Source organism: Ursus maritimus, unplaced genomic scaffold (genome assembly GCF_017311325.1).
Source record: "Ursus maritimus isolate PB19 unplaced genomic scaffold, ASM1731132v1 scaffold_19, whole genome shotgun sequence".
NCBI classification, from domain to species: Eukaryota; Metazoa; Chordata; class Mammalia; order Carnivora; family Ursidae; genus Ursus; species Ursus maritimus.
In genome coordinates this window covers 23,865,082-23,892,680 of record NW_024424341.1, presented here as the reverse complement: position 1 = coordinate 23,892,680, position 27,599 = coordinate 23,865,082, and the positions used below count along the sequence as shown (strand labels likewise).

At 40.0% G+C, this 27,599-nt stretch overlaps 1 protein-coding gene across 2 annotated transcripts in view; it reads right to left on the bottom strand.

Moving 5' to 3' along the window:
• TANGO6 (transport and golgi organization 6 homolog) overlaps positions 1 to 27,599 on the bottom strand; it is a 176,946-nt gene that overhangs the window by 70,791 nt on the left and 78,556 nt on the right. For both annotated transcript variants that reach the window (XM_040633505.1, XM_040633506.1), the window contains exon 15: positions 5,218 to 5,358. In XM_040633505.1, coding sequence (XP_040489439.1) covers positions 5,218 to 5,358 — 141 coding nt within the window. The remainder of the gene's footprint in view (positions 1 to 5,217; positions 5,359 to 27,599) is intronic.

Genomic DNA, 27,599 nt, shown 5'->3' with positions numbered 1-27,599 from the left:
CTCCCCTATTTGAAAATCACTAATCTCAAGAACAAAGAAGAACGGGGTGATGTTTGTTCAGCCCTGCTGAAGAGAAAGCAGATATTGCATCTGGCATATGTGAGAAAGCTGTGCAGTCTACATCAGATCCGGAATAATGCTCAGGGCAGTCTCAGAAGGAAATACCCTCACATACGTAACCAATTCCCTTTGCTTTAATTCTACTTTTCAAGTAATGTTCCAATTACCAATTCATTATCTTGGGCAGAGTAATTCAATGTTATATTTTTAAAAGAAGTTTTAAAAAATGCATTGATATGTAATGGTCCCCAGGTTATTGTCAACATCAACGTTGGGCCATATAGGAGGAAACATATGGAGAAACATTTGGAGTGATTGGTAATTTAGCAATGTGTTAAGATTAAATTTTTTAAAGTACAATAAAAAACCAAATAGTTCCTTAAATAAAAGAAACCAAACCAAAATCTTTCTGCAATATTTTCTACATTGGAAAGTAGAAATTAAAATATATAGAGTGATATTTATATAATCTTGGTTTGAGAAAAGCCTTTCTATATGAAAGAGAAACCATACAGAAAAAGACAGATTTGCCTACATCAAAATAAAAAACTTGTATGTTTCAAAAACAAAATGTAATAGAAAATATGAACAAAACTAAAATGTAAACAACCCAAAGAAAATAGTCACAACATAAATTTCAGTGGTTCATGATTTTTAAATAGATAAAGCTTTTATAAATCAAATAACAAAGTCAATATCCCAAAAGAAAAATGCAGAGGGGCGCCTGGGCGGCTCAGTCAGTTAAGCGTCTGCCTTCGGTTCAGGTCATGGTCCCAGGGTCCTGGGATCGAGCTCTGCATCGGGGTCCTTGCTCAACGGAGAGCCTGCTTCTCCCTCTCCCTCTGCCTGCCACTGCCCCTGCTTGTGCTCTCTCTCTCTCGCTCTCTTTGTCAAATAAATAAATAAATAAATAAATAAATAAAATCTTAAAAAAAAAAAGAAAGAAAAATGAAGAACAGGAACAGACAATTCACACACACACACACACAAATACACACACACAATTTAGCCAATAAATATATGAAAAATGTTTAACCTCATCAACTGAATTAAAGGAAATCAAAACAAGATAGCATTTCTTTATATACATGTGTTTGATAAAAAATGGTAATACATAGCATACACAGTACTGATGAGGGTACAGACAAATATTCTCAAACACGGAAACTGAGACCAGCACAATCTCAAGGGGATGGGCAAAATGGGGGAAGGAGAGTGGGAGGTACAGGCTTCCAGTTATGGAATGAGTAAATCACAAGAACAAAAGGCACAGCATAAGGAATATAGTCAATGATATTGTAATAGTGTTATATGGTGACAGATGGTAGTTACACTTGTGGTGAGCACAGTATAATGTATAAACTTGTCTAATCACTATATTGTACACTTGAAACTAATGTAACATTAAATGTCAACTATACTCAAATTAAAATTTTTAAATAAATAAGTAAATGGGCACAATCTCTCTGCAAGACGATTTAGCAATAAATATCTTTAAAAGTATACACATGCTTTTGGGGCACCTGGGTGCCTCAGTCAGTTGAGTGTCTGCCTTTGGCTCAGGTCATGATCCCAGCGTCCTAGGATCAAGCCCTGTATCGGGCTCTCTTCTCAGTGGGGAGTCTGCTTCTCCCTCTCCCCCTCCTCCCACTCATGCTTGTTCTCTCTCTCTCTCCCTCTCTGAAATAAATATATATTTAAAAATAAACAAACAAATAAATAAATAAATGCCCATGCTTTTAACAAATTCTTTTAGAAATTCTTCCTTAGAAATGATCATGAATCTGCACAAAGTTTAGCTACAAGAATATTCATCTTAATGTAATTCATAATAGCAAAAACTTCAAACAACCTGTAAGTTGGTCAGGTGAAAAAATTATGGTACATTCAAATGATATATCATGTAATCATTAAAAATTATAGAGGATGTGGAAAATGTCCATGTTAATGACAGGAAAAAGATGCTTAATGACATGGGAGAATGTTCAGGATGCAACGGTGTTTTGGGTAAGAGACTGGGTCTGGAGTCAGACTGTCTGGGTTCAAATTCTGTATCCACCATTAATTAGCTGTGTGACATTAGGCAAGTTAGTAACCCTCTCTGTACCCATTTCTTAATGTGTAAAAAAATATAATCCCTATGAAATAATGGATCTAGGCTACAATTATCAATGGTTACTTAAAGCCATGAGGAGGAAGATTCATGGGGGAGTTTATAACAGATATACCTGACTGGAAACACCACTAATCAATCTCAACATCAGTAAAGTGAGATAATGAGACATTACGTGCCCCCTATTGTGATACAACAGGAAATACAGTATACATCATGCCTAAAGTATTCTTACCCCCCCCATTTGACCCGAATTTACCCAAGTGTCTAGATCTATTAGCATTCCATAAATATGGAGATTCAATTCCATTAAAATGAGGTTCAAGAACAATCAAAAGAAATTGATGGTGGTAAAGAGTTAGAATAGTGCTTACCTCTGGGGCAGGTATAGACTAGGAAGGGACAAAAGGAAACTTTACGGGTTACTAGAAGTTTTCTATATTAACATGACTGTACCTTATATACTTTACTGTGCCTAAGTGATAGCTTGGTTTTTAAAAACGGAAAGAAGAAAAGCTCCTGCTTTTCACCACTGTCTACTGGTAGGAAGACAGGTAGGCATGGTTAGAGAACCAGACATGATACCAAGAGGAAGCAGCAGTGTCCTGCGCCGGGCTCCCACCTGTGGGCCTTGTTCTGTGGAACTTCCCCCAGCTGCCAAGAAGAGCTGGGGGTGGGGAGAGAGCAAGGCTGGGGCCAATGAAACTAGGGTACTTCTCAGGGAAGTCTTACAGAGTGGCTGGTTCACAAGGATTTCCACGTCACTAGTAAACTAAGAGTACTGGCTGTGTTGTAAAAAAGGGCTTTAATTTCACTTAAAGGATTTCAACAAGCCACCTCATCTAGGCACTTGGACAAGCTGGTCGTGTGAATTAGAAATTAGCAGTTAAAGCGAAGGCAATGTCTATGGCTGGCTACTTGGAAGAGGAGGCTACAGAAACATTAGAACTTTGAGAATTGATGGAGTTTGCTCTGAAATGCCCAAAGACTGTTTTGGAAATTGGGCTAATTATAGGAACATGTAAGAAGGAGGAAGGCCTCTCTGTCACTCAACACAGTCCTTCATCTCCACCACTACCCCTGGCCAGTAGAGACCAAGAAATGTGTACTTTCAGTGTTCATCATCCCAATGGTAGAGGTCTACCAGAAGTTACAAAGAAAAAATACATGTTATACTGATGCAGACAATGTATGGCATACATTCCTTCTTGGCTCTGATAATCCCAATGATACACAGAAACGCTGACTTCTGTCAGCGGTTGTACTTGACCCTGCGATACATTAAGTTTAATATTCACGCCATCTGTGAGAGAATGATTTCTTATAATGGTGTACGTGTCTGGTATGTTTTCAGACTCATATTTAGGACTACGGCAAATACAGAAAGTTGGTCTTTCTTTCAAGAGAGGAATATATATTTTTTAAAAATTGCACTCTCATGATATTCTTTTTTCACTACTAAAAAGATTGCCATGGTTAGAGATCTAGGTCTTCTTCTTTAGCCAGGAAGGACACCCAGAAATTAGGACAATTCAGGGCTATGCCCAAATAAATGATGCATGGGTAGGCAGAATTGTAAATCCTTTGAATGCTGATGAAAGAAGAATTCAGTGTGATGTCTTGATCACAAACAAATTAGCCAAAATGAAGCTGAGATCACTTCTTCTTCTGCCTTAGGTCACACGCTATTGGATACATGATGGAATTACTAAATGAATACTGTATACCACTGGTCCACACTTAAATGACTGGTTTGCCTTATTTCAAGGCTTCAAGCTATCTATATTCAGTGCAGCAGTCCATAGCTAAGTTTATGTAATGCAAGGTAAAAAAAGCCCCTCCTAATTCTACATTATACAGCTTGATATAAAAATATCAAAAGTATACTTATTGACTTAGGAGAAATTCATTAGTTTATCTTAATTTAACCCCTATCTTTAGGGGTTAACAATTATTCTCTTTGTCCTTACTCCCCAGAATCTCATCTTCTAGTCCCTTAAGGGCACTCAATAAGTAGTAAATAATAAAGTATTTCTTTTCTTTAAAAAAAGCAATCTTTCGGGGCACCTGTGTAGCTCAGGTCATGATCTCGGGTTACTGGGACCAAGCCCCGCACACATTGGGCTCCCCACTCAGTGGGGTGTCTGCTTCTCCCTCTCCTTCTGCCCCTCCCCCTGCTTGTGTGCTTCCGTTTTCTCAAATTAATAAAATCTTTAAAAAACTGAAAATAAGAAAGCAATCTTTCTTCTTAGCAAAAATAAAAATTTATTGAGCCTATACTGTGTGCCAAATACTATTCTAAATATTACCTTATTTAATCCTTACAATAACCCTATGAGTTAAGTGCTATTTATATCTTCACAGTATACACTAGGGCAATGAGGCACCAAGAGGTTAAGAAATGTTCCCATGGTCACATAGACAATAAACAGCAGTTTGGATTTGAACCCAGGCACTGTGACTCAAGAGCTCATGCTCTTACTACTCTCAGCTTATGTAGTCTGGAGCAACTTTCTTTGTGTTGGTGGGTTCAATTCTTAGCACCACTTTATTTACCAGCTGAATGAATCTTGGACAAACTGCTGAAGGTCTCCGTAGCACCATCTCCTCACCTATAAAATGGGTCTAACAACAGCCCCTCTATAGGATTTGCTGGGAAAATGAGATGCGATTATATGCGCAGACGACCTGGCAAACAGCAGCCATTCAATAAGAGCTAGGCTATTCCTTCCCTGTCTGACGTTCCTCTTCTTTTTATGCTTGCTGCTGCTCAGCAAGTGTGAAACTTCTCATTCCAGCTCCAGTGAAAATCAGGGCCCAACACAGCTCAGGAGAGGAGACCAAGCAGTGGTAGGAAGACGGGCACTGTTGCGGCCAATCCCTCGTTGGGTGTGTGGACATTTGCTAAATCCTTGAACAGGAAGTAGTTCATCTCAGCTCTGAAACTGTCCTCACCGTACAAACAAAAGAAACCTCCAAGGTACACAGACTTTGGTTCCAAAGCCATACTGCCCCCACCCTTTTCCAGATGACAGAAAACTCACCTAATGCTTTGACAATTCGCATCAGGACTTCCCCGACTTTCATTCTGGTCTCCGGTGTGTGCTTGTTTTTATCACTGTCATACTGAGCCAACAGACCAAGCAAGATTTTCTCAGGGTATGCATCTGAGAGCAGGGCAACCCCTGCGGATAAAAATAAAAAGAAAGGATTCATTATGACTTAAAATTGGAAGGCAAATATACCCAGACAGCCAGTGATGGGATGAACACTGAGATACTTAAACCCACCTCTGCAATTCTACCAGGAAGGGCTGCCCTTTTTTAGAATGACAACATAGTGAGTGCAAAGAACATGGGTCTGGGAGTTCAGACTCCTGGATTCTTCTGGTCTCAGTCCTCTATGATCTCCAAGCTCACTTCCAGCACTGACATTCTATGATTTATGGATTCTAGAGTCTAAAAACAGAGGCTAGATGATTACATATTGTGGCAGGGATTCACACAGCAGCAGGAGAAGACTGGATTAAATACCCTCTAGGGAGCCCTCCAAGTCTGAGACTCTAAGGTTCTATGACTAGTATCATCCCTGCCAACATATCAGCCAAAGCACAGCAGCACTTCCTGTCTCTGCTGCAGTTCTCGGTTCCAATACATGTATTCTCTGTAAAACTGTCAACGAGGAGAGCAATTTCCACAAGGAAATAACTTCAGAGCATACTGGGCATGATCAGTAGGAGACCCACACTTACGGCTGAGTTCCCTGATCAGAAATGGGGAAGGTCCTGCTCCTGAGCCATATTCCAAATCCGGTAGTACCCCCCCCCCCTTATCTGCAGGGAATACGTTCCAAGACCCCCAGTGGATGCCTGAAACTGCAGAAAACTCGAAACACTCTAAAGTCTATGTTTCTTCCCATATGTACCTACCCATGATCAAGTTCAATTTATAAATTAGGCACAGTAAGAGATTAACAATAATAACTAACAATAAAATAATTACAAAAATATACTATAATAAGTGTTATGTGAATGGGGTCTCTCTCTCTCAAAATATCTTATTGTACTCTACACACCCTTCTTCTTGTGATGATGTGAGATAATAAAACGCCTCTGTGATGAGATGAAGTGAGGCATTGTGACACAGTGTCAGGTTACGACTGACCTTCTGATGATTAGTCAGAAGGAGGCTTATCTATTTCCAGACCACAAGTGACCTCAAGTAACTGAAACCATGGAAAGCAAAATTGCGGATAAGTGGGGACCGCTGTACTTACTGACCCCTTCTATCATCATGCCAGTACCTCCTAGATGGGTAATTATCTGAGCCCCGCCCCATCTTGAGCAAACTTCACAAGGGTGGAGAGAGGAGGGGAGATATGACCTAAGACAGGATCAGAAATAAAGCCCCTAGTCTCAAAACTATATCAATACAAATTCTGTTACTCGGGTGGAAAATGTTACACACTCTAAAGAATAGTAAGGAAGAAGAAAAGAAAAACAAACAAAGGAAGGAAATATAGGTTTCAAAATATATTCAGGAGGCAAATGCTTCTTTGTATCACCTCTGCCTCAGCTACTCTGGTCCATCATTTGTGGCCTGAAGCTTGTCTTTTTTCCCCCAACTGGTCTCTCTGCTTTTACCCTATACCCTCACTGCAGCTAGAACCATCTGGTTAAAACAAGTCAGGCCCCATCATTCTTCTGCCCAAAGTCCTTAATGGTTTCCCTTCTCCCCTGAATATGGGCAACCCCCCATCCCCACCTGTTTTTGTTCACTCTCTCACCTCATCTTTTACCATCTTCTACTGTCCTCAGCAACTCTGGCCTCCTCGCTGTTCTTAGAGTAGACCAAGCTGCTTCGGGCCCATGGTCTTCCCCGGCATGCCCTCTGCCTAGGCTGCTCCTCCTTCAGGTAGCCTTAGGCTTGCTCCCCAAACCCCATCATGTCTCTGTTCAAATATCACACTTATCACATATAACGCGGCAGCCTCCTTCCCCTGTCACTCTTTACCCCCTCGCCCTGCTTCACTTTTCTTCTCAGCGCCTATTATTACCTGGCATGTTATGTACAGTATTTGAGCAGTATTGACTGCTCTCCTCCTTAGAACATAAACTTTACAAAGTCAATGATTTTTTTTTTTTGTTCTCTGCTGTAGCCTCAATGTCTAGAAGAGTGCCAGCACATAGCAGGTGCTCAGTAACTATTTGTTGAATGAATTAATAAAAGGGTTCAAAGATACAGTCCTGATACAAATTTCAGGAATTAAGAAAGAGAAGATGGGGAAGGAGTAATAGAAATGCTTAAGAAATCCTTAATCATTTTTCATTTGAGTTTACCAATCTCCCATTTTAACTTGACATTCATACAAAGTCTACATACTATTTTTTTTAAAGATTTATTTATTTGAAAGAGAGAGAGAGAAAGAAGAGGGGCAGAGGGAGAGAGAGAGAATCCTGAAGCAGACTCCCTGCTGAGCACAGAGCTGGATGGACGCTGGGCTGGACCCCAGGACCCCGAGATCATGATCTGAGCTGATAACAAGAGTCAGGAGTTTAACCAACTGAGCCACCCAGGCGCCCCTATTTTCTACGTTACAGGTTGTGATTCCATTCTCTTATAAATCAGGTATACACAAAGGCAGTTCACCTGCTGAGGGCTGCACCTGTCTGCCTCTTTTTTGCCTTCCTCACACCTATCTTTTCATTGCTTCCAATAAGCCTGGGAAGTCCCTGCACGTGGTCCTAAACCACATCTTCCTTTATGTGGCCTTCAATTTTATATAAGCAGAAGCTCTGCTCTTCAGGAAGTTTCAGGCTGTGGCAGAACCCGATTTAGACAGTTTCCCTGTTAGCACAGTATGACAGTTCCTTTGTAGTTAGCTCCATTATGCAAAATGATGGGGAAGGTCTTGAAGGTACAAGGTGGAGTTAAAGATATTTTAGCATAGGGGAAAATGTCTGTGGCTAAGAGAAAGATTAAATAAATTGTTTACTAAAGGAGAGAAAGGAAACAGCTTCCCAATCTTCCAAAGAGTGCAAAGCAAAAGTGAATTGGTAGTTGGTAACTGCAGTTCTCGTAGACATTGTATCACTGATAATTGCAAGGCCTGGCATATATCCTAGATCCATGGCAATCATAACTACTTTTTCATCAGAAGTTCCCAAGTCAGAAATCTGGTAGATTTGTTTCCTTTTAGGAATATAGTTGTGATTTTATAATGGAACTCTATGGGAAAATGGGATTTGGTTTATAAAACTTTGATCTATATCTAGCTTTTCTAAAAAACATTTATTTCTAAGTCCCTCCTACTGTCATTTATGCCTATTTTCTCTCATTAATCTTTAGCAGAAAATAGATATTTACTTCTCACAAGATATCCTGCTATATACTTCAAAACCAAATGAGCTCTTGACTTCCTTTCTGTAGCAGACATACATTTTGGTTGCACACAGCATCTACTCTGTCTTCTGCTAGCAAAACCTGGCGGTCCTTTGGGAACTATCCCTTTCCTATCCTTAATCTCTGTGGTTTGAGTGGAGCTAACTACTCACTTTCTCCCCCTTCCATGTGTAAACTCATATCCCAGGCTGGCCAGTTAGGACACTCCATCCCATGCCCATACGATGATGGGCTCAGGACTGGGCAATGAGACTCAATTCTGGAGCCTACACTGGAACTACTGGGAAAGATAAGCTGTTTTCCCCTAGCCCCCCTGTTGAAATTATTAGCCTGGAGCTGCCTGTGGCCACTATGTGGAAAAAAACCCACCAAAAAATAAAGCCAACACAGAAGAGGGTCAAACCAAGAGAGCGAAGGAGAAAAGGAAGAGACCTGATGTCATGCTTTGAGCCTCTGGATCCAACTGTACCTCCACCCACTAGACTCTGCATACATAAATCAATAAATATCCTTTTATGTGTATGCCAGTTTGATTTTTTTTCATCCAAAGGAATCCTAACATATCCTTTTTCAGATTAAAAAAAATTTTTGAGAATTTTATTTACTTACTTACGTACTTTTCCTATAATGCCAAACTTTTAATTCCACTAGGGAGCTTTAAATTCTTCCACTCTTGCATTAAAAGGTTGCCAACAGCAAAGCCCAGTTTCCTTGCTTCCCACAGTCCCATGTTAGCAATTGTTTATCTTCTTGATGGCCTTTTCCCCAAACGGCTGCCAAATGGCCCTCTGACTGTTTGAGTTTTACCTTCTAGGATACAGCTGCTACCTAGGAGTTTATAAATCCCTAGAGGACAAGGGCAGCTCCCTCCTTCTCTTAGACCAAGCTGCGAAGAGAATCACATAGGATGGTTAAGACTGTGTAACAACTAAAGAGATGAAATTTTGTGCGGCTGTTTTTGTTTCTTATTTGAAAAGCTCTCTGAATTTCAACAACTGAGGAAGTGCGGCCATAACCTTACATGACCCTGGGTCCCTCGCACTTGATAATTCCTTTGTAATTTAAAAATGGGGTAATTTCTGGGTCAGCACATGCTTCAAGGAAACATGACACATCAATCCCTTTGGCAAAAGAACTGATTGACTGTGTGAGAAATACCTGCTCCCGCTCTGATCGCAGGAAAATGACTACGTATTTCAAGATGTGGCCTAACAGATAAGTTACACAGAAGGTAAAGGTGAACCTAAAATGGCCAGGGTTCATGAAAACATTCCGATCTGTATTTTCAGGCAAAGCATAGGATACAGGCAAATTAACTCAACTGAAAAAATATTAATAAAAGTACATTATGCAACGAAATAGAGACAACTTTGTAAAACAACCATTTGTCTCCCCAAAAGACTTTCCTTGCAAAGCCGGAAATGTATTCTAATCCCAACAGTGTTGACTTCAAGATAATCCCTCAGCAAGGTGTTCAGTGATTCTGCAGGCCTTCAGCAGGAAAAGGAGTCTAGGTATAGTCTTACCTTACACAACGCTCTTGCACTGTGGGAAAGATAGTCTAACCCTAAACATCTTTGCTAACTGGCTCTATCCCAAGAACCTGTAAAGCCAATTCCCACTTTAAAACTAACCTGCCTCATTCTCCTGGGTACTTAACAACCAAAATATCCACATCAACTTGGAAAACCACCTACTCCCTCAAACCTCTCAGGAATTTCTGCTGACAAAACTGTAAGAAACACAAAACCCCGCATATCGTGTGATTCCATTCACATGAAACACTCAGAACAGGCAAATCAGAACAGACAGAAAGTAGATTTAGTGGTTACCTAGGGCTGCAGGAGGTAGGGGAAATAGGGAGTGACTGCTAATGGATGTGGAGTTTCTTTCTGGAGCAATAAAAACCTTCCAAAATTGATTGTGGTAATGGGTACACACTCTGTGATATACTAAAATCACTGAATTGTACACCTGAAATGAGTGAGTTGTATGGTATGTGAATAATGTCCCAAAAAGTTATTATTAAAAAAAACTATAAAAGCTATTTCATATCTACCCATTTAGGTTTCTAGAATAAAAGAAAAGGGGAGAAAATAATAGAGCTCATTTTAAATATAAAGGGAAATCCAGTGCCACAAGCAAAGTATCAGCTTCCTTTCGTATTCAAATCGATTTTGGTTGCCCCTGTAAGGATGACGGTGGACAGAGGGAGAAAAGGATTTGTTATCTGAATGGGGAAAAAAGTCAAGTATTTCACATTTCACAGAACCTGTCTTACATGTGTAAGAAAATATATTATATCTAAAATCCTAAGTTCTGTGTTAAGCCAGAAACTCTACTCCAGGAATCTGTCCTAGCAGATATACTAGCACAAAGAGAAAATTACTTGCATACAAAATCATCACTGTGGTACTACTGGTAAAGAAAAGACTGGAAACAAATTAAATATTCATGAATAGAGGACTGATTAAGTTGTGTTCACTCATATAATGGGATACAATGCATCCATAAAAAAATAAAAAAGCTTTTTAAGAACTGTTATGGAATAAATTCTAAGATCTACTGTGAGGTAAAAAGCAAAGTGCAAAACATGTGTATAGAATTTAACCATTTCTGTACAAAAGGGAAATACGCACTCATAAAATATTTCTGGAAGGATACACAAGAAACACATGATATTAGTTGTTTCTGGGGAGGGAAATGGGGAAAGACAGGAGAGAAGAAAGTTTTTATTCTGTATCTTTTTGTACTTTTGAACTTTGAACCATGTGATGTATTATCAAATACAAATTTTTAAAATGTAAGTTAAAAAAGTCTGTGATAAGAGACATGGTCTTTTAAAATAGATCAGCCTCTTTTAGAGACAAGAGTATAAAAAGAATTTGCAATCAAGTGTTGTAGAATGACGACAAACGTTTGTATTCTCTTTCTCCTGAAATCTACTAAAGTGACAACTGAGGAGTAAAAAGGGTATAAACCCAAAAACAAGAATAAAGAGAATGAGATAGGTGTCAAAGGCTGAATCTGGGTAAAGAGAATGAAGATGGAACAACATAATGACATATATTCAATACAGCTGTTAAATCATTCGGAAGAAATTAGCAATAAATTACATGGAAAACTAAACAAATGAGGGGCGCATGGGTGGCACAGTCATTAAGCGTCTGCCTTTGGCTCAGGGCGTGATCCCAGTGTTCTGGGATCAAGCCCCGCATCAGGCTCCTTCTCTGGGAGCCTGCTTCTTCCTCTCCCACTCCCCCTGCCTGTGTTCCCTCTCTCGCTGGCTGTCTCTCTCTGTCAAATAAATAAATAAAATCTTAAAAAAAAAAAAAAAGAAAAGAAAAGTAACAAATGAATAAGGAAGACTGAACTAGGCTCAGCAATGAATAATACCCAAATAGTCAACAGTAAACACAGCCCAATGATGTAGCCAAAAATCGCGATGCAGAAACAGCAGGAGGGGAGGGACATGGGTGTGCATGTGCAGGTGTGCATGTGTGTGTACACGCGTGCATGAGTTAAAACCTCATCCCACATACGGAAAATGAGCAGATAATGCCCGGAGTTTCTTAAATCAAGAGAAATATGGGATGCCTGGCTGGCTCAGTCAGTAGAGCATGTGGCTCTCGATCTCAGGGTTGTAGGTTCAAGCCCCATGTTGGTGTAGAGATTACTTAAAAATAAAATCTTTAAAAGAAAAAAAAAGAAATACGTGTGAGCATTTTATTTATAAATGGACAGGTAAACACTAGAAGAAACCACTTAAAAAGGGGTGGGAAAGGAATGGTTGTCTTTGGGAACTGGAACTGTGAAGGGGAAGAAGCAGAGCAGGAGATAAGCTTTTTGACTCATTACAAACTATGTTCAAAGTAATTAATAAAAGTTTATTTTAAAAACTAGAAAGAAGATAAAAAGCATATTAACCTATAGAGGAAGCCCAGTGAAAGAACGATGACGGGTAAGAGAAGAGGTCAGGCACAGGAGAATTTTCCTTTGATTACAAAAAGATCATCACCAATCTGTCCTCTCTTGCAGCTCTATGACACAAAGATGTGAAAGGCTAAAACCAGAAGAGAATGAAAATACCCTTCCTTAGCAGGGTACTTCAGTTGTTACATTTGAGACCTTTCATTATGATGAAAGCCAACAATAATTTCAGCTCCAAGAATCCAGGAAGTTGCACAAACTGGGGAAGTCGGTTATTAAATCAAGGAAGTGTGGGGAATTCAACTGGATGGCTGGCCTGTCTTTGTAATTAGAGTAAATGACAACGTCTAGATGCCAATTCAATGTTAAGTTTCTCTACAGCTTCGAGGCTGTGCTAAGTGTGGACAAGCCCCAACAAATTTATAAAGATTCAATATGAGTGAGTGCTACCCAGGCCTGAAGAAAAAACAGGGTTAGACTAATAAACTGTCACAGTTAACAGCTAAAGATTTGTGAGAACCATACCTAGAATCTCTCTAAGTCAGGATCTAAATAATACATTTGAGGGGCACCTGGGTGGTGCCGTCAGTTAAACATAAGGCTCAGGTCGTGATCTCAGGGTCGTGAGATCGAGCCCCACGTAGGGCTCAGCAAGGAGTCTGCTTAAGACTCTCTCTCCCACTATCCCTACCCCACCCCGTGCTCTCTCTCTCTCTCAAATAAATAAATCTTTAAGTAATAATAATAATACATTCAAACACTAAAATAATGTATTTTCTTAAATTGTTTTCTACTTCCTGTTTTGGAGGGGAAATGTTAAAAGGAATGCATTTATATTTGCTCGTAGTTAACTATACTTGCTGGAAGCCATTTGGATCACAAAATACTATTACAATAAACAAACACCTAATAGCAAAGACAGTAACATTTCAAATATTTCCTGAGTGTTTTCAACATACCAGGCTGTTCTAAGCAGTTTTACATGCATTTGTCCATTTAATGCTCCCAAAAATCCTTTGAAGTAGGTATTATTATTATTCCTAATTTTATGAAGAGAGAAGTTGAGGAACAGATGGGTGAAAAATATGACCCAAGATATCTGGCACATGGCAGAGCAGAACTGCAAACCTGCACTCCCCTACACCAGGGGTCCCCTGGCAGCAGTGCCTGGGTAAAGAGATACTAGCTAGAATAATACTAACTTTGCAAATCCTAACCCCAAGATAGCGAACCTTACATTTTCTAGTATATACTCTCAGCCTTACTCCATAAAATTTTACTGAACTCCAAGGTCAGAGGAAGGAGAAGCACTCTGCACACTGCATCCCATAAGAGAAAGGCCAGAATTCTCTAGACTCTAGTGAATCTAGTGGGGCTTCATAGGGACTGCTTCATTCCTACCTGGTATCTTTATTTAGCCTGTCGCAAAGGGAGGTGAGTGATGTTAATGAAATTCACAAATGATTCTAACTTGAGATGCTGCTGACATTAGTGGTAACAGAGGAGTCGTACAAAAGGGAAATTGAGAACTTGGATTTTCAGGAGTTCCAGTTTTTAACCAGTGATCCTCAAACACCTCCACTCTACTTGATACAGCAAGCCCCCTCTATCTCTTATTCTGCTACCCTCCCCAAATAAACAAAATCCGAAACAGCCCCCAAAAGCTTAGAGTTCACCTTGTCAGGGCCGCCTCTATCAAATACCTGTGGGTGATAGAGAGGCAGGGCTAGGAAGAGAGCTGAGGAAAATGGAGCCTCAAGGACGCCGCCACCATCAAGGGTTCTGTTGTACATGCATAAATGCGAACAAAGCTGCCCGAATACTGAAAGGCAAAAGTGAGGAAGGAAGGACAGGAAAACAGCAATTACCTCTGCTTTCAGGGTAATCACTGCCCTACGCATTCCGAGAAACCCACATTTCAGCTATTCCAGGGTGAGAAATAAAGAAGCAGGATGTCATTCATTTAATTCTCTTTATGTAGCTTTCCAAGAGTAAAAAAGGACATTAACATTCCATTTTTTAAAAAGATTTTATTTATTTATTTGAGAGAGAGCGAGCAGAGCAGGAGGAGGGCAGAGGGGGAAGGAGAAGCAGACTCCCCGCTGAGCAGGGAGCCCGATGCAGGGCTCGATCCCAGGACCCTGAGATCACGACCTGAGCCAAAGGCGGATGCTTAACTGAGCCATCCAGAGACCCCAATATTTTTTTTATGGTATCAAAACATTTACTGGTAAAAAGAAAAAGGGACTTCTGATTTCCCATAAAACAGTGAGTGGTTCTTTCTTAGCTGAATCTTGGTAAGAAAACAAAACTCTTTACATCTCCGAAAGACCCCAAGATGGGTGGTCCTGGTAGGAGTACTACTTAAACTGCAGACTCATTTTTTCCGAAGTGTTCTACTGGCATTTCAGTTCAAGTATAGGCGAAGAGAAGCTGCACAGTCAGCAGAGCTGGCTGATGCGTCAGGCTCTCGTTTGCTCTGAGGGAGCGAAGGCCTCCCCGGGGAGTTGTCACCTGGCCTGCGGCTCCAACAAGACAGGGCTGATCTCCCACGTTCTCCAGTGTCTCAGGGCTAGGAGACTTGCTCTGTGCTTTGGGCACCAAGCAGTGACACAGACAAGACACAAACACTAATGAAATGCTCCCTTCTTCCTGCGTTGAGCCTAGCACAAGTCCTGATGAGATGATTAGGCAGGGGTCTGTGACAGGCACTCCAGGCGAGGACTTGCTTTGAAAGGGTTGTCAAATCAATAACTGTGACGTGCAGGACTTAAACTGTAGTTTCACATGGAAACCAGACAGAGCTACTATTGAACTTCACCCAAAGAGCCCCTTCTCCCCTGATAAAGGCACAAACGCACACACACAAACACTTCGCCTATAAACCTAGTCATGGACCCTCTAGGAGTCCATACAGCCCTCAGGTTAAAATCCCTGGGCTAAGTAGGGCACCCATAAATAGAGGGGAAAGGAGAAACCTTTAAAAAATTTGCTTGCACAATCAAAAGAACTTGACTGGTTTTTTTTCCCCTGGTGGTATAAATAATACACGGTCACGGTAAAAGATTCAAATACTAGAGAAAAGCACAGAAGAAAGTCAAATAAAAATCACCTTCGGGAGGTATGGGAGGAAGGGCACAGGATCTCTCTTCAAGATCATGAAGATGTTGTAAAACTGATTGTGGTGACAGAGGTACAACTCTGTGAATATACTAACAGCTATTGTATTTTACAATTAAAAAGGGCATATTGTATGATATATGAATTATATCCCAGTTAAGCAGTTTAAAAAAAAAATCACCTGAAATCGACACAAATATTTTAGAGCCCTCTCATTCGTACACCATTCCTTGAATCGCGCATACGTGCACGCACACACACACGCACACACACACTCTCTCTCTCTTTTTCACACAGAGTTTTTATTGTGAACAATTTCGTTTTAACAGCTTTCTTTTTTAAGGGAGGATGGAGGGGCACCTGGGTGGCTCAGTCAGTTAAGCGGCTGCCTTCAGCTCAGTTGATGATCCCAAGGTCCTGGGATCAAGTCGGAGTCTGCTTCTGCCTCTCCCTCGGCCTGTCTCCCACCTCCCACTTGTGCACTCTCTCTCTCTCTCTTTCTCTCTCTGAAATAAATATTTTTTTTTAAAAAGGGGGAGGTAGGGGGTAGTTTATTACCCCAGATGACACCGCTCTTACACTAGAAAATTGAGCAGCTCCAACAAGACAGGGCTGTTGGTCCAATGATAACACTCAACACTTTAATAGTAATATTGTAAGTAATACTAATAAGGATATTAGAAAGAAGAAGGATTTCTTTCAAATTTTACTTCAGCTAAAAAGACAGAGATAGGGTGGCGCCTGGCTGGCTTGGTCAGTGGAGAGACAACTCTTGATCTCAGGGTCATGAGTTCGAGCCCCACATGGGTACAGAGATTACTCAAAAAAAAAAAAAAAATCTAAAAAAAAAAGGGTGGGGGGAAAGGAGTAAAAAACAAAAACAAAAAGAACCCAAATCGGTTATATAAGAATATACAGAAGTACTCTGCAGCTGTGGCATACATCATAATGTTTGGAAAACATCTTTAAATAAAGGCAATGGAAAGAATTCCTTTATGCGTCCACCTATTCATAGAGTGTGTACTGTGTGCCAGATACTGTCACTAAGTGATACAAATATTATAGGACTGTGTCTGTCTAGAGAAAGAGACAAATTAGCCCATGATTACAAGACAGTGTGGCTGATACTGCAAGTTGGGGAATAATGAGAGCACAGGGAGAGAGGAGTCAAAAAAGGGTGTGGGGTGGGGTTAGGGCTTCCTGGAGAAGGGACAAGTGAGCCGTGCTGCAAAAGGCACGAGGTTCTGCAAGTACGAGCTATGCCTCGGCCCAAGAGCTAACTGCATCATTATTCAGTGTGGAAAAAGTTCCACAGACAGAACTATGTTAGGCACCCACCTCCTACTTACACTCTTAGGGTAGATTCCCCAAAGAGAAGTAACTGGCTCCAAGGGCGTGAACATTTTCAAAGCTATATTCCAAAAATGTCCTCGTTGGTTTTCCTAACAAGAGTGATCAAGTGTGCCTTGGCCAGCACTGGGAATTCTCATTTAAAAAAACAAAACAAAACTGTGTTTTTTGAAATGTCACAAAAAGTTACATTTAATTATTATTTTAATCTACCTCTTTTTTCTTAGAAAAGTCAAATATTTTACCAAAATTTTATTTCTCTTATTATTCCTCTACCATGAATTGCCTATTTATTTTCATCCATGTATCTACTGGATATTTTTTATCAGTGTCTATGAGCTCTTTATGTAGTTAAGGTATTAACTACTTGCTTGTCCCTTTTGTAAAAAACAGGTTTACTGAGAAAGAATTCCCGTGCCATAAAATTCACCATTTTAACATACAGTCTTTACTATATTCATGTAGTTGTGCAACCAGCCTCACTATTTAATTCCAGGACATTTGTATTACTCCAAAATGAAACCTCTTACCCATTAGCTGCCATTTTCTTTCTTCGCACAGATTCTCCAGCTCTGGGCGACCTCGAATCTACTTTCTGTCTCTACAGAACGATGCCTGTCTTTTTTGCCCCCAATTTTTCTGTATTATATTTTGCAGTTTAATAAGGCTGTTTTTGACATAAATGAGTTTTAAACTTTTAAGAGATCAAATCCATTAATCTTTCCTTTTTGACTTCTCCATCATAAACTAAATATTGTCTCTCTGTATTGCACTCAGCCTATTTTTCTCCTTTCTACTTTCTGGTTCATTAATTCCCTCTTCAGGTATGCCTGTTGCAAAACCGTTCCACTGAGTTTTTAAGTTTACTTATTCTATCCTTTTACTTTTAGATATTCTATTTGTTATTTTCCAAATCTGCTGCATCAGTTTTGGTTGTTTACAATCCCTGAAGATATTTTCAAGTTTGTCTTGCATTTCTTTGAATGTAATAAACCTGGTTACTTCATAAGTTGTGTGCGACAATTCTAGCATCTAAAATTTTCTGGGAACTGGCACGCCTAGGTGGCTCGGTCGTTTAAGCATCTGTCTTCAGCTCAGGTTATGATCCTGGGGTCCTGGGATTGAGCCCCACATCGAGTTCCCTGCTCAGTGGGGAGTCTTCTTCTCCATCTCCCTCTGCCCCCTGCACCCCCCCCACCAGCTCATGTTCTCTCCTATAAATAAAATCTTCAAATAAATAAATCTAATCTAATCTACTCTGCTGGGATCGTTGTTTCTTTGTGTGTGGGTATTTTGTGACTAGGTACTGATTATTGTTCATAATGAAATGTAAAATAATTATTATGGGAGGAATGAATGGGGAGTTATTGCTTAACGGTTATAGAGTATCTGTTTGGGGTGATGAAAACATTTTGGAGGGGTGCCTGGGTGGCTCAGTCAGTTAAGCGACCAATGCTTGGCTTCTACTCAGGTCATGATCTTGGGGTCAGGGAGGGGGGATCAAGCCCCACACCGGGCTCTGCACTCAGCAAGGAGTCTGTTTGGGATTCTCTCTCCCCCTCTCCCTCTGCCCCTCCACCAGCTCATGCACGTGCATGCTCTCTCTCTCTCTCAAATAAAGAAATCTTAAAAAAAAATTATTTTTTTGGAAACAGATAGCTATGACACAACACTGTGGATATATATGGTTAAAAGAGTAAATTTTATGTTATATATATTACCACAATAAAAAATTTTTATTACTATAAAATTAAAAAATAAAAAGAAATTATTAGGGGGATTCTTTGGGGTCTAGGATGAAGATGCCTTCCTCCATAGGAGATATACTTGTTTCTACAAGATGCCCACACACGTTACCACTACAGAAATTTTGAACTCTAGGGCACCTGGGTGGCTCAGCTGGTTAAGCATCTGACTCTAGATTTCAGCTCAGGTCAAGATCTCAGGGTCATGAGATTGTGCCCTGGGACGGATTCCACACTGGATGTGGAACCTGCTTAAGATCCTCTCTCCTCCCTCTGCCCCTACAACCCCCAACTCCCAAACTCTCTCTCTCTCTCTCTCAAAAAAAAAAAAAGAAAAAAAGAAAAGAAAAGAAAAGAAATTTTAAACTAATTCCCTGCTTGAAATTTCCTGGATCCCAATAATGCAAATTTGCAGAAGAGGTGATCTATTCAGTGATTACAACCTCTCAGGCACAGGTTTGCTTTCCTTACTGCCTCCTGCTCTGCTTAGTGCCAAGACAATGCCCTCTCCTCTGATCACTTAAAGGTGTATTTATTTGCGGTCTCAGCTTCAAGTTGGAGGTCTTCTAGTAGACTCCCCACTTCAAGTTTGGTTTGGGCTTGCAACTAGCAACTTCAAAGCCTAGAAACTCACAACTTAATTTCATCAAATGCCCTCAGGGAAAATGAAGGTTCTTACACTCAGTTTACCTTTCAGAATTCTGGCTTTTTAAGATGTTGGTTTGATACGTCTCTGCTTTCTTATCAGTTCTTCAGTGCTTTTTAAATATTTTAAATATGTTACTCTACATAATGATTGTTTTCAGCTGAGCTGTCTCATCATTACCAGAAATGGAAGGCAGAAATATATTTTCTTCTAGGTTTTGCCTCGTTTGAATTTAAGATTTAATGTCTTAATTCACCTGACAAATATGGTACATGTTGAGATTTCTTTGTTATTAGTAATGGTTAGCATGTCATATTTTCCACGTATAAATTCTGTTATCCTAAAGAAGCATCTTCACTCCTGAGCCCCTCCTTTAAACTGCTGTCTCACTGAGCTTAACATGAATTGAAGTTATTTTCACATTTTACAATTTTTAACCCACTGACCTAACTGATCCTTTCAGCAACCTAATAAGTGTTACATGTCACAGCTCCTAATACATGCTGCTGAAAGATCAAACACACTGTGCCACTAGAGAACCGCAGTTAAGAGCAGAGCAGGGTGGCTGAGCTGTCATTTTCCTTGTATGTCCTTGTTAAGAACAGCATCTGGATAGACACATCCAGAAGAAATTTTGCTACTAATTTAACCATTTGGTTGCTGAATTGCAAGGTAAGAAATAATGAACATGTTCAATTTTATCTGACTAGTATTCTCTGACTTAATAATTTTGCAAACTGAATCGCTTTATAAACTAAATATAGAAAAGTTATTATTATGGTCTGGTTTCTAAGCAACCATTTCATTAAGAAAAGCTCCACTTGGGAAAAACATCTGTTTGTCAGTAAGGTTTCTGCTGTCACCATACAATCTCATAGTGAAAAAGCCACGGTCACCCTGTGCTTCAGCAATCCCTAGTTGTGAAAAGGTCAACAGGGGGCACTACAACAGAGGGGGCCATCTGTTTCAATCTGTGCTAGTCCCTGAACCTTGTTACCACGAAACAAGTCAGGTTTTCTCAACAGCCACATAATTTAAAAACATTATCTTCTGATTATAAAAGCAATAAATGTTCATACTATGAAATATGAAAAATATTAAAAAAGGCATGAAGAAAAAATAAAAATCACTTGAGTTTTTGACATCTTCACATTAGATCTCATTTCAAAAATGGATTCCACTGCTAAAAAAATTATTTGAAAACTACTGGCCGCAATTAACTCCACGGTTTTACCTTTTTCATCTGCTGAGGATGTTTTTCATAATAGTTAAGGGCTGTGTGTTGAAACAGAATTTGGAGATTTATAGCGGCGCCTGGGTGGCTCAGTCGTTAAGCGTCTGCCTTCAGCCCAGGGCGTGATCCCAGGGTGCTGGGATCAAGCCCCGCATCGGGCTCCCTGCTCCATTGGGAGCCTGCTTCTTCCTCTCCCACTCCCTCTGCTTGTGTTCCTTCTCTCGCTGGCTGTCTCTCTCTCTGTTGAGCAAATAAATAAAATCTTAAAAAAAAAAAAAGAATTTGGAGATTTATAGAGATAGAGATTTGTTGTTGTTTTAAAAGCAACAGAACCTTGTTTTCACATGAAATCTTCAGAGGAGACTCAATGAAAGAGAGGAAAGCAGAGCCCTCTAGTGAGAGTGGGGTTGACTGGTGGCCTGAGCCCACCCAGCCTACCCCCTTCTTCACTGATCTAGGGTCCTATATAACATAGGCATTCATGCAGTCCTTACTGTCTGCAGTCTCCTCCCTGCCAGAGTACTGCACCTTCGCTGTCCCCTCAGTCTGGGGCACTCTTCCCTCCCTTCTTTACTAGGCTCATTCGTAATCATCCACCAGATCTCAGCGTATGAGTCACTTTTTCCTTCTCCTCTCTGTCAGGTAAAATGTCCCTAACACGGGCTCTCATACCACTGTGTACCTTTTCTCCACAGCACCTGTCAAAGCCACATTTCACCTTTGTTCACACGATGACTGGACTACCACTTGCCTCCCGCCATCTCCCCCCCCCATCAAATGTAAATTTCATGAAGGCAGGGAATGACTTTTTCTCAGCAATGTACTGAGCACAGTACCCTCACACACAGTAGGTGCTTAATAAATCTTTATGGATGAATGAATAAACATTTTAAACTATTAAGAAAATGGCCAAAGATATTTTACAATTCTTTTTAGCCCTTACCTAAAGTCAGGTTACCAATAATGGAAAACAGAAGTTGGACATCAAGTGCAAACCTGCTTCCAAAAACAGACTTCCCCTAAGAAAGCAAACTTTAGCAATCATGCCCTGGCAGGTGGGCAGGAGGGATGACCTAATTAGGTCTTTGGTAGCTCAGTGCCTGTGATCCATTCCCTGAGGCTCAGTTCATTCCCAACCTTCCAGCTTCCTCAGGGACAGCAGAGACACCACAAGGTCAGGAAAACCGAGTACAAAGGCCTAATGTAAGAATCTAAAGAGGAGTTGCCAAAACTGTACGGACACCATTTACGTGCGCTTTTCCCAAATCCACTGCCCAAGATCTCGACGTGACCAAAGAAGGAGAAATTGATGCTTCAATCAGTTAAAAATGTTAAACTTATGACTCAGCAACAAAAGGAACTATGTCAGGGTTAATAAAAAATATAATTGGGCTTATTAAGTGTGTGAACAGTTTCAAGGATCATCTTAACCACATCTGGTGAGATTAGGAATTTTAATTTGTATTTGAAAAAAGGGGCACACAGGCTTCGTGCTGTTTAGTTTGAGAGAGCAAAGCAAGGGCAGGACACCCCTCTAGCCACTACCTCAGAGCACTTCCAGTAAAACAGATGGACTCCTTCAGAGAGTCAAGTAATATCGTACTTAAACATAAGTCTAAGGAGAAACTTGCTATTTTACTTGTGAGTTCTCTCACTAGTTTATCTTCCTTAATTTGCCTGCAAATTCCAACTCTACTAAAGACAGGGTGACTCCAGGGCAAAACTTAAATAGCTGTTCTGTAGAGAAAGTACTTACACCTTCTTAATAGCTTGTGAAGTTGACATCGAAACAACTGACTATCCCACGGTATCTCACAACTGCCTTCTTGGTCCTGAATCCTGCCTTTGTGACTGCTGGCTTACATGAATAGGAGGTAAATGAGCCCTGGAAACCAAGAAGTTAAGAAGTATTTACATGCTTAGCTGAAAATGTCAAGATCCACTGGTTCCAGGGCTTAATTTACTGTGTGCAAGAGCAGAGGCCACGATGATTTAAAAGAGGTGAGAAAATGGAATGGAGAGAGGAGGGACATCCAGAGAAGGTAGAACGAGGCTCTGGAGTTGATTCTGGTCTCCATCCCTCACTGGTTGGCCTTTTACTGCTAACAGCTTGGAACTTTGGCCTCTCTGTCTGAAAAATGGGGAGATGAAGATATGGACTCTCACGGTGCTGTGGTGAGGAGTAAATGAAATCGTGTAAGCTACATCTGGTCTGTACTGGCACTCAATAAATCACAAGTGAAAATAAGAACAAAGGAAGCATAAGTAATAACCATCAACAAGCTTGAGACTTTCAAATCCAGGAAGCCCATCACCAAGAAATTACTGGTGGGCTGCAACAAGAGCAAGCCTACAGAGGCTCCCTAGAGCCCACAGAGAACAGCTTGGACGCCTTGCCTTGGCATTCCAACAGCTTCTGCATTTCGGTCCCATCCCACTCCTCCCCTTCATGCTCACTTTGCTCCACTAACAACTTGAACTGCTTATCTTCCTCTGTACTTGCCCCACTCCTGCACACCCTCCTGCCTCTGCTTTTCTTTTGGTCTTGACTCCCTCACCCTAGCTCCACACACCTAAATCCTGTCCATCTGCCCTTCAGAGTCCTAGCGGCTCCATGAAAACTACTGTTTCGAATTTTTCAAGTTTATTATTGTATTTTTAAAAGTGCAGAATTCAGTGCTTTTTGGTATATTTTCAAGGTTGTGCAGTGATCACCAATACCTAATTCCAAAACATTTTCATCACTCATATCCCTTATCAGGCACTCCGACCTCACATCCCTTTCCTCCCATCCTCTGGCAACCACTGATCTACTTTCTATCTCGATGGCTTTGCCTATTCTGGACGTTTCATATAAATGGAATCATACACTATGTGGCCTTTTGTGTCTGGCTTCTTTCACTTACCATGTTTTCAAAGTTCATCCATTTTATATCATGAATCAGTACTTTATTCCTTTTTATTGCCAAATAATATTTCATTGTGTAAGATACACCACATTTTAGTTATCCATTCATCAGGTGATGAATATTTAGGCTGTCTTTACTTGAATGAATAATGCTACCATGAGCATTCATATGTAAGCTTTTGTATGGACATATGTTTTCATTTCTCTTGCCTATGTATCTAAAGTGGAACTGGTGGGTCATATGGTAACTGTGTTTGACTTTTTGAGAGCTGCCAGACGGCTTTCCAGAGCAGCTGCACTATTTTACAGCTTCCACCAGCAGAGTATGAGGGTTCCGATTTCTCCACAGCCTCATCATTTATATCATTTTAAAGTAAGTTATTTTTAAATGTCATTTACTGGAATCAGAAATGCAACAAATATCATAAGCTCCATACAGAAAGCTACGTGTTTACCTGACTCACAATGTCTGCGGATATGGTGCTGAAACAATCATGCTCATCAGCAGGAAGAAAGACAGGCGGTGTGAGTCACACACTCACATTCCACTAATGGAAGATGAATTTTAAAGATACACATAAAGATTGCTTAAAAAATAATACTGTACACATTGCCAAATGAGCAAAACCACACACACACACACACACACACATACCATGTGAACATGAGATCAGCATATTATTAAGTTGTAGAAAGGGTTGATTTATAGTGAAACCATTTCCCATAGGCAGGCCTAGTTCTCCTGTACCTAAGACCACCTGGGAACTCAGCCATTGTACCTAGGAACAAGAACAATGTGTGAACTAGGACTAATTATTTTTCCCCATTGCAAGAGCATAATCTTCAGAGCTAGAGAGACTGAAGACTCAAATTCTGATGCTGACACTTAGTATCGATGTTACTTTGGGCTGGTTTCTTAACACTTTGAGTCTCAGTTCCCTCATCTGTAAAACAAGGCTAATACCAAACTTGTAAGGTTGCTGGGACTGGCATAGAACAGGCACTTAATAATGGTAACTTCTATAACATTTACTGCCATTTCTCTTACATGGCAATAATCCAGGGCAATCTTGGGGAGTGAAAAGAACTAACCTCAAAGTAGTCAGTTCATGTTTTACTTACAGGTAAAAGTACTAAAACTGCTAAATATTCTTTTCTTTCTTTTTTTTTTTAAGATTTTATTTATTCATCTGACAGAGAGAGAACAGGGAGCCCAATACGGGCCTCGATCCCAGGACCCCGAGACCATGACCTGAGCCAAAGGCAGATGCTTAACTGACGGAGCCACCCACGTGCCCCTAAATTGCTAATATTCTGATGCAAATCTGAACGTTTCAATCTTCAATTGATAGAGGAAACCACTGGATAGATATTTGAAAAATGAGGCTAATGTAAAACTCAAGTATTCCAGGCTTTGAAATGCAGCCTATAACTGGAGGGAGAGAGAGAAGAACTGATATATATATAAATGTATATGTATATGTATATGTATATGTATATGTATATGTATATGTATATGTATACATACACATATATGATATACACACATGTATCAATCACCGGGGCTGCAGTAAGAGGATACAGTGGACTGGGAATCCCTAAGAAATGGATCTCCAGGGGCGCCTGGGTGGCGCAGTCATTAAGCGTCTGCCTTCAGCTCAGGGCGTGATCCCAGTGTTATGGGATTGAGCCCCACATCAGGCTCCTCCGCTATGAGCCTGCTTCTTCCTCTCCCACTCCCCCTGATTGTGTTCCCTCTCTCACTGGCTGTCTCTATCTCTGTCAAATAAATAAATAAAATCTTTAAAAAAAAAAAAAAGAAAGAAATGGATCTCCACCATCCTCCCAACTTTTGTGACTGTAGTAAAGTCAATTATTCATCTATAAAAGGGTTATCATGTCTTTTATTATATTTCAGTATTGTTGACAGAAGCAAAGCTTTCCAGATAATTAAGCATTATTCAATTTTAATAAATATTACTGATAATCATAATATGTTTTTAATCTTAAAAGCACAAAAAATAGAGTCAATTTCTACCATTATTTGAAAAGTTCTAAAGAAGTAACCAAGTGTATTGGAGAGAAAAAAAGATTTGGAAATCATGAACAAGGGTTCAAGTTGCTTGCTATGTCCTCTTAAAAAAAAGAGTTCCGGGTTCCCTGGATAGCTTAGTCGGTTAAGCGTCTGCTTCAGCTCAGATCGTGATCCCAGGGTCCTGGGATCAAGCCCCACATTGGGCTCCTTGCTCAGCGGGAAGCCTGCTTCTCCCTCTCTGTCTGCCTGCTGTTCCCCTGGCCTGTGCTCCCTCTCTCTGTCAAATAAATAAATAAAATCTTTAAAAAAAGAAAAGAAAGAAGACTTCTATCTAAATCTCAGAATGTTTAGCTATAAAGTTTCTGCAAAACTAACTCACAATGGCTCATGGACGAAATATAATTGTGAAAACTATAAAACTCATGGAAGAAAACATGGAAGTAAATCTTCATTAGCTTGGGTTAGGCAGTGATTTCTTAGAAATGACACCAAAAGCGCAAGCAATAAAGAGAAAAAATTGGTAAGCTAGACTTTATCAAAAGTAAAAAGTTTTGTGCTTCAAATGCACCATTAGTAAGAGAAAAGACAACCCACGGATATTTTCTGCCATTCACACACTGAATAAAAAACCTGTTTCCAGAATATATAAAGAACTCTTACAACTCAATAGAAAGACAAAATATGTAAATTAAAAATGGGTAAAGAATCTAAACAGACATTCTTCCAAAGAAGATAAAGACATGGGCAACAGGCTCATGAAAAGACGCTCAACATCATCAGTCACTTGCGGAAATGCAAATCAGAATCACAATGAGATATCACTGCCCACCCACTAAGACGGCTGTAATAAAAAAGACAGACAATAGTGAGTATTGGTGAGGATGCGGAAAAACTAGAACCCTCTTATATTACTGATGGGAAAGTAAAATGGGGCAGCCACTTTGGAAAACAATTTGGCAGTTCCTCAAAAGGTTAAACACAGAGTTACAATATGACCCAGCAATTCTAATTCTAGGTATAAACCCAGGAGAAATGAAAACATATGTCCACACAAAGACTTGTATATAAATGTTCATAACAGTGTTATTCATAATAGCTTAAAAGTAAAAACAACCCAAATATGACACCAACTTAGGAACGGAGAAACAAAATGTGGTTAATCTATATAGTGGTACTTTATTCAGCCATAAAAAGGAGTAAGTACCAATCCATGCTGTAACATGGACGACCCTCAAAAACATGCTAAGAGAAAGGAGCCAGACACGAGACCATATGTTGATTGTATGACTCTTTACATGTAACATCTCAAATAGGCAAATGCATAGAGACAAAAAGTAGTTTAGTGGTTCCCAGAGACTGAGGGTAGTAGGAATGCAAATTCATTAATACTAGATATGGAGTTTTTTTTTGAGATGATGAAAAGTTCTAAAATTAGATAGTAGTGATAGTTGCACAACTGTCTAAATACACTAAAACACTGAACATTTTAAATTGGGGGATTTAGGTATAAATTATATTTCAAATAAAAAGTTTAAAAAATAGGGATAATCTTCTACCTAGAACTATTTCAAGGATTTACCGAGACAGCATATATGAGAGACAGTTGCTAAATGCTCATTTATTAATTAGGTGGTACAAAAACCAGGTCAGGACATAAAAGTAATCTCCCCATTTCAAGGACATAAATGGAGATGATAAACTTCACAAGCCTGCATTCCAAATTTCAATGCCAGATCCAATTAAATGGTCCTTCAAGGGATAGAACTGTTTTCATCTAATGGTTTCCCAACTTACTTTATTTGAGGTAGAAATCTGAGAATGAGATAGGGAGTTCAGATTCTGACAAGTTAAGACTTGTAATCCTGCTCAGTTTGAAACTCTGTAAAAACAATTTCACCTTGTATCCACCTCCCTCCGCCCCCCCTTCTGGGCCTTTGGCCTTCCCCTCCCCTTGGCTCTTTTGCCAGAAATGAAAATTCTTCTCTGAAGAGAAAGAGGGCAGAAGAGTTAGTGAGATCTGCTTGGGCATGTCAAGATGTCTAGGTTGTCCTCACTAT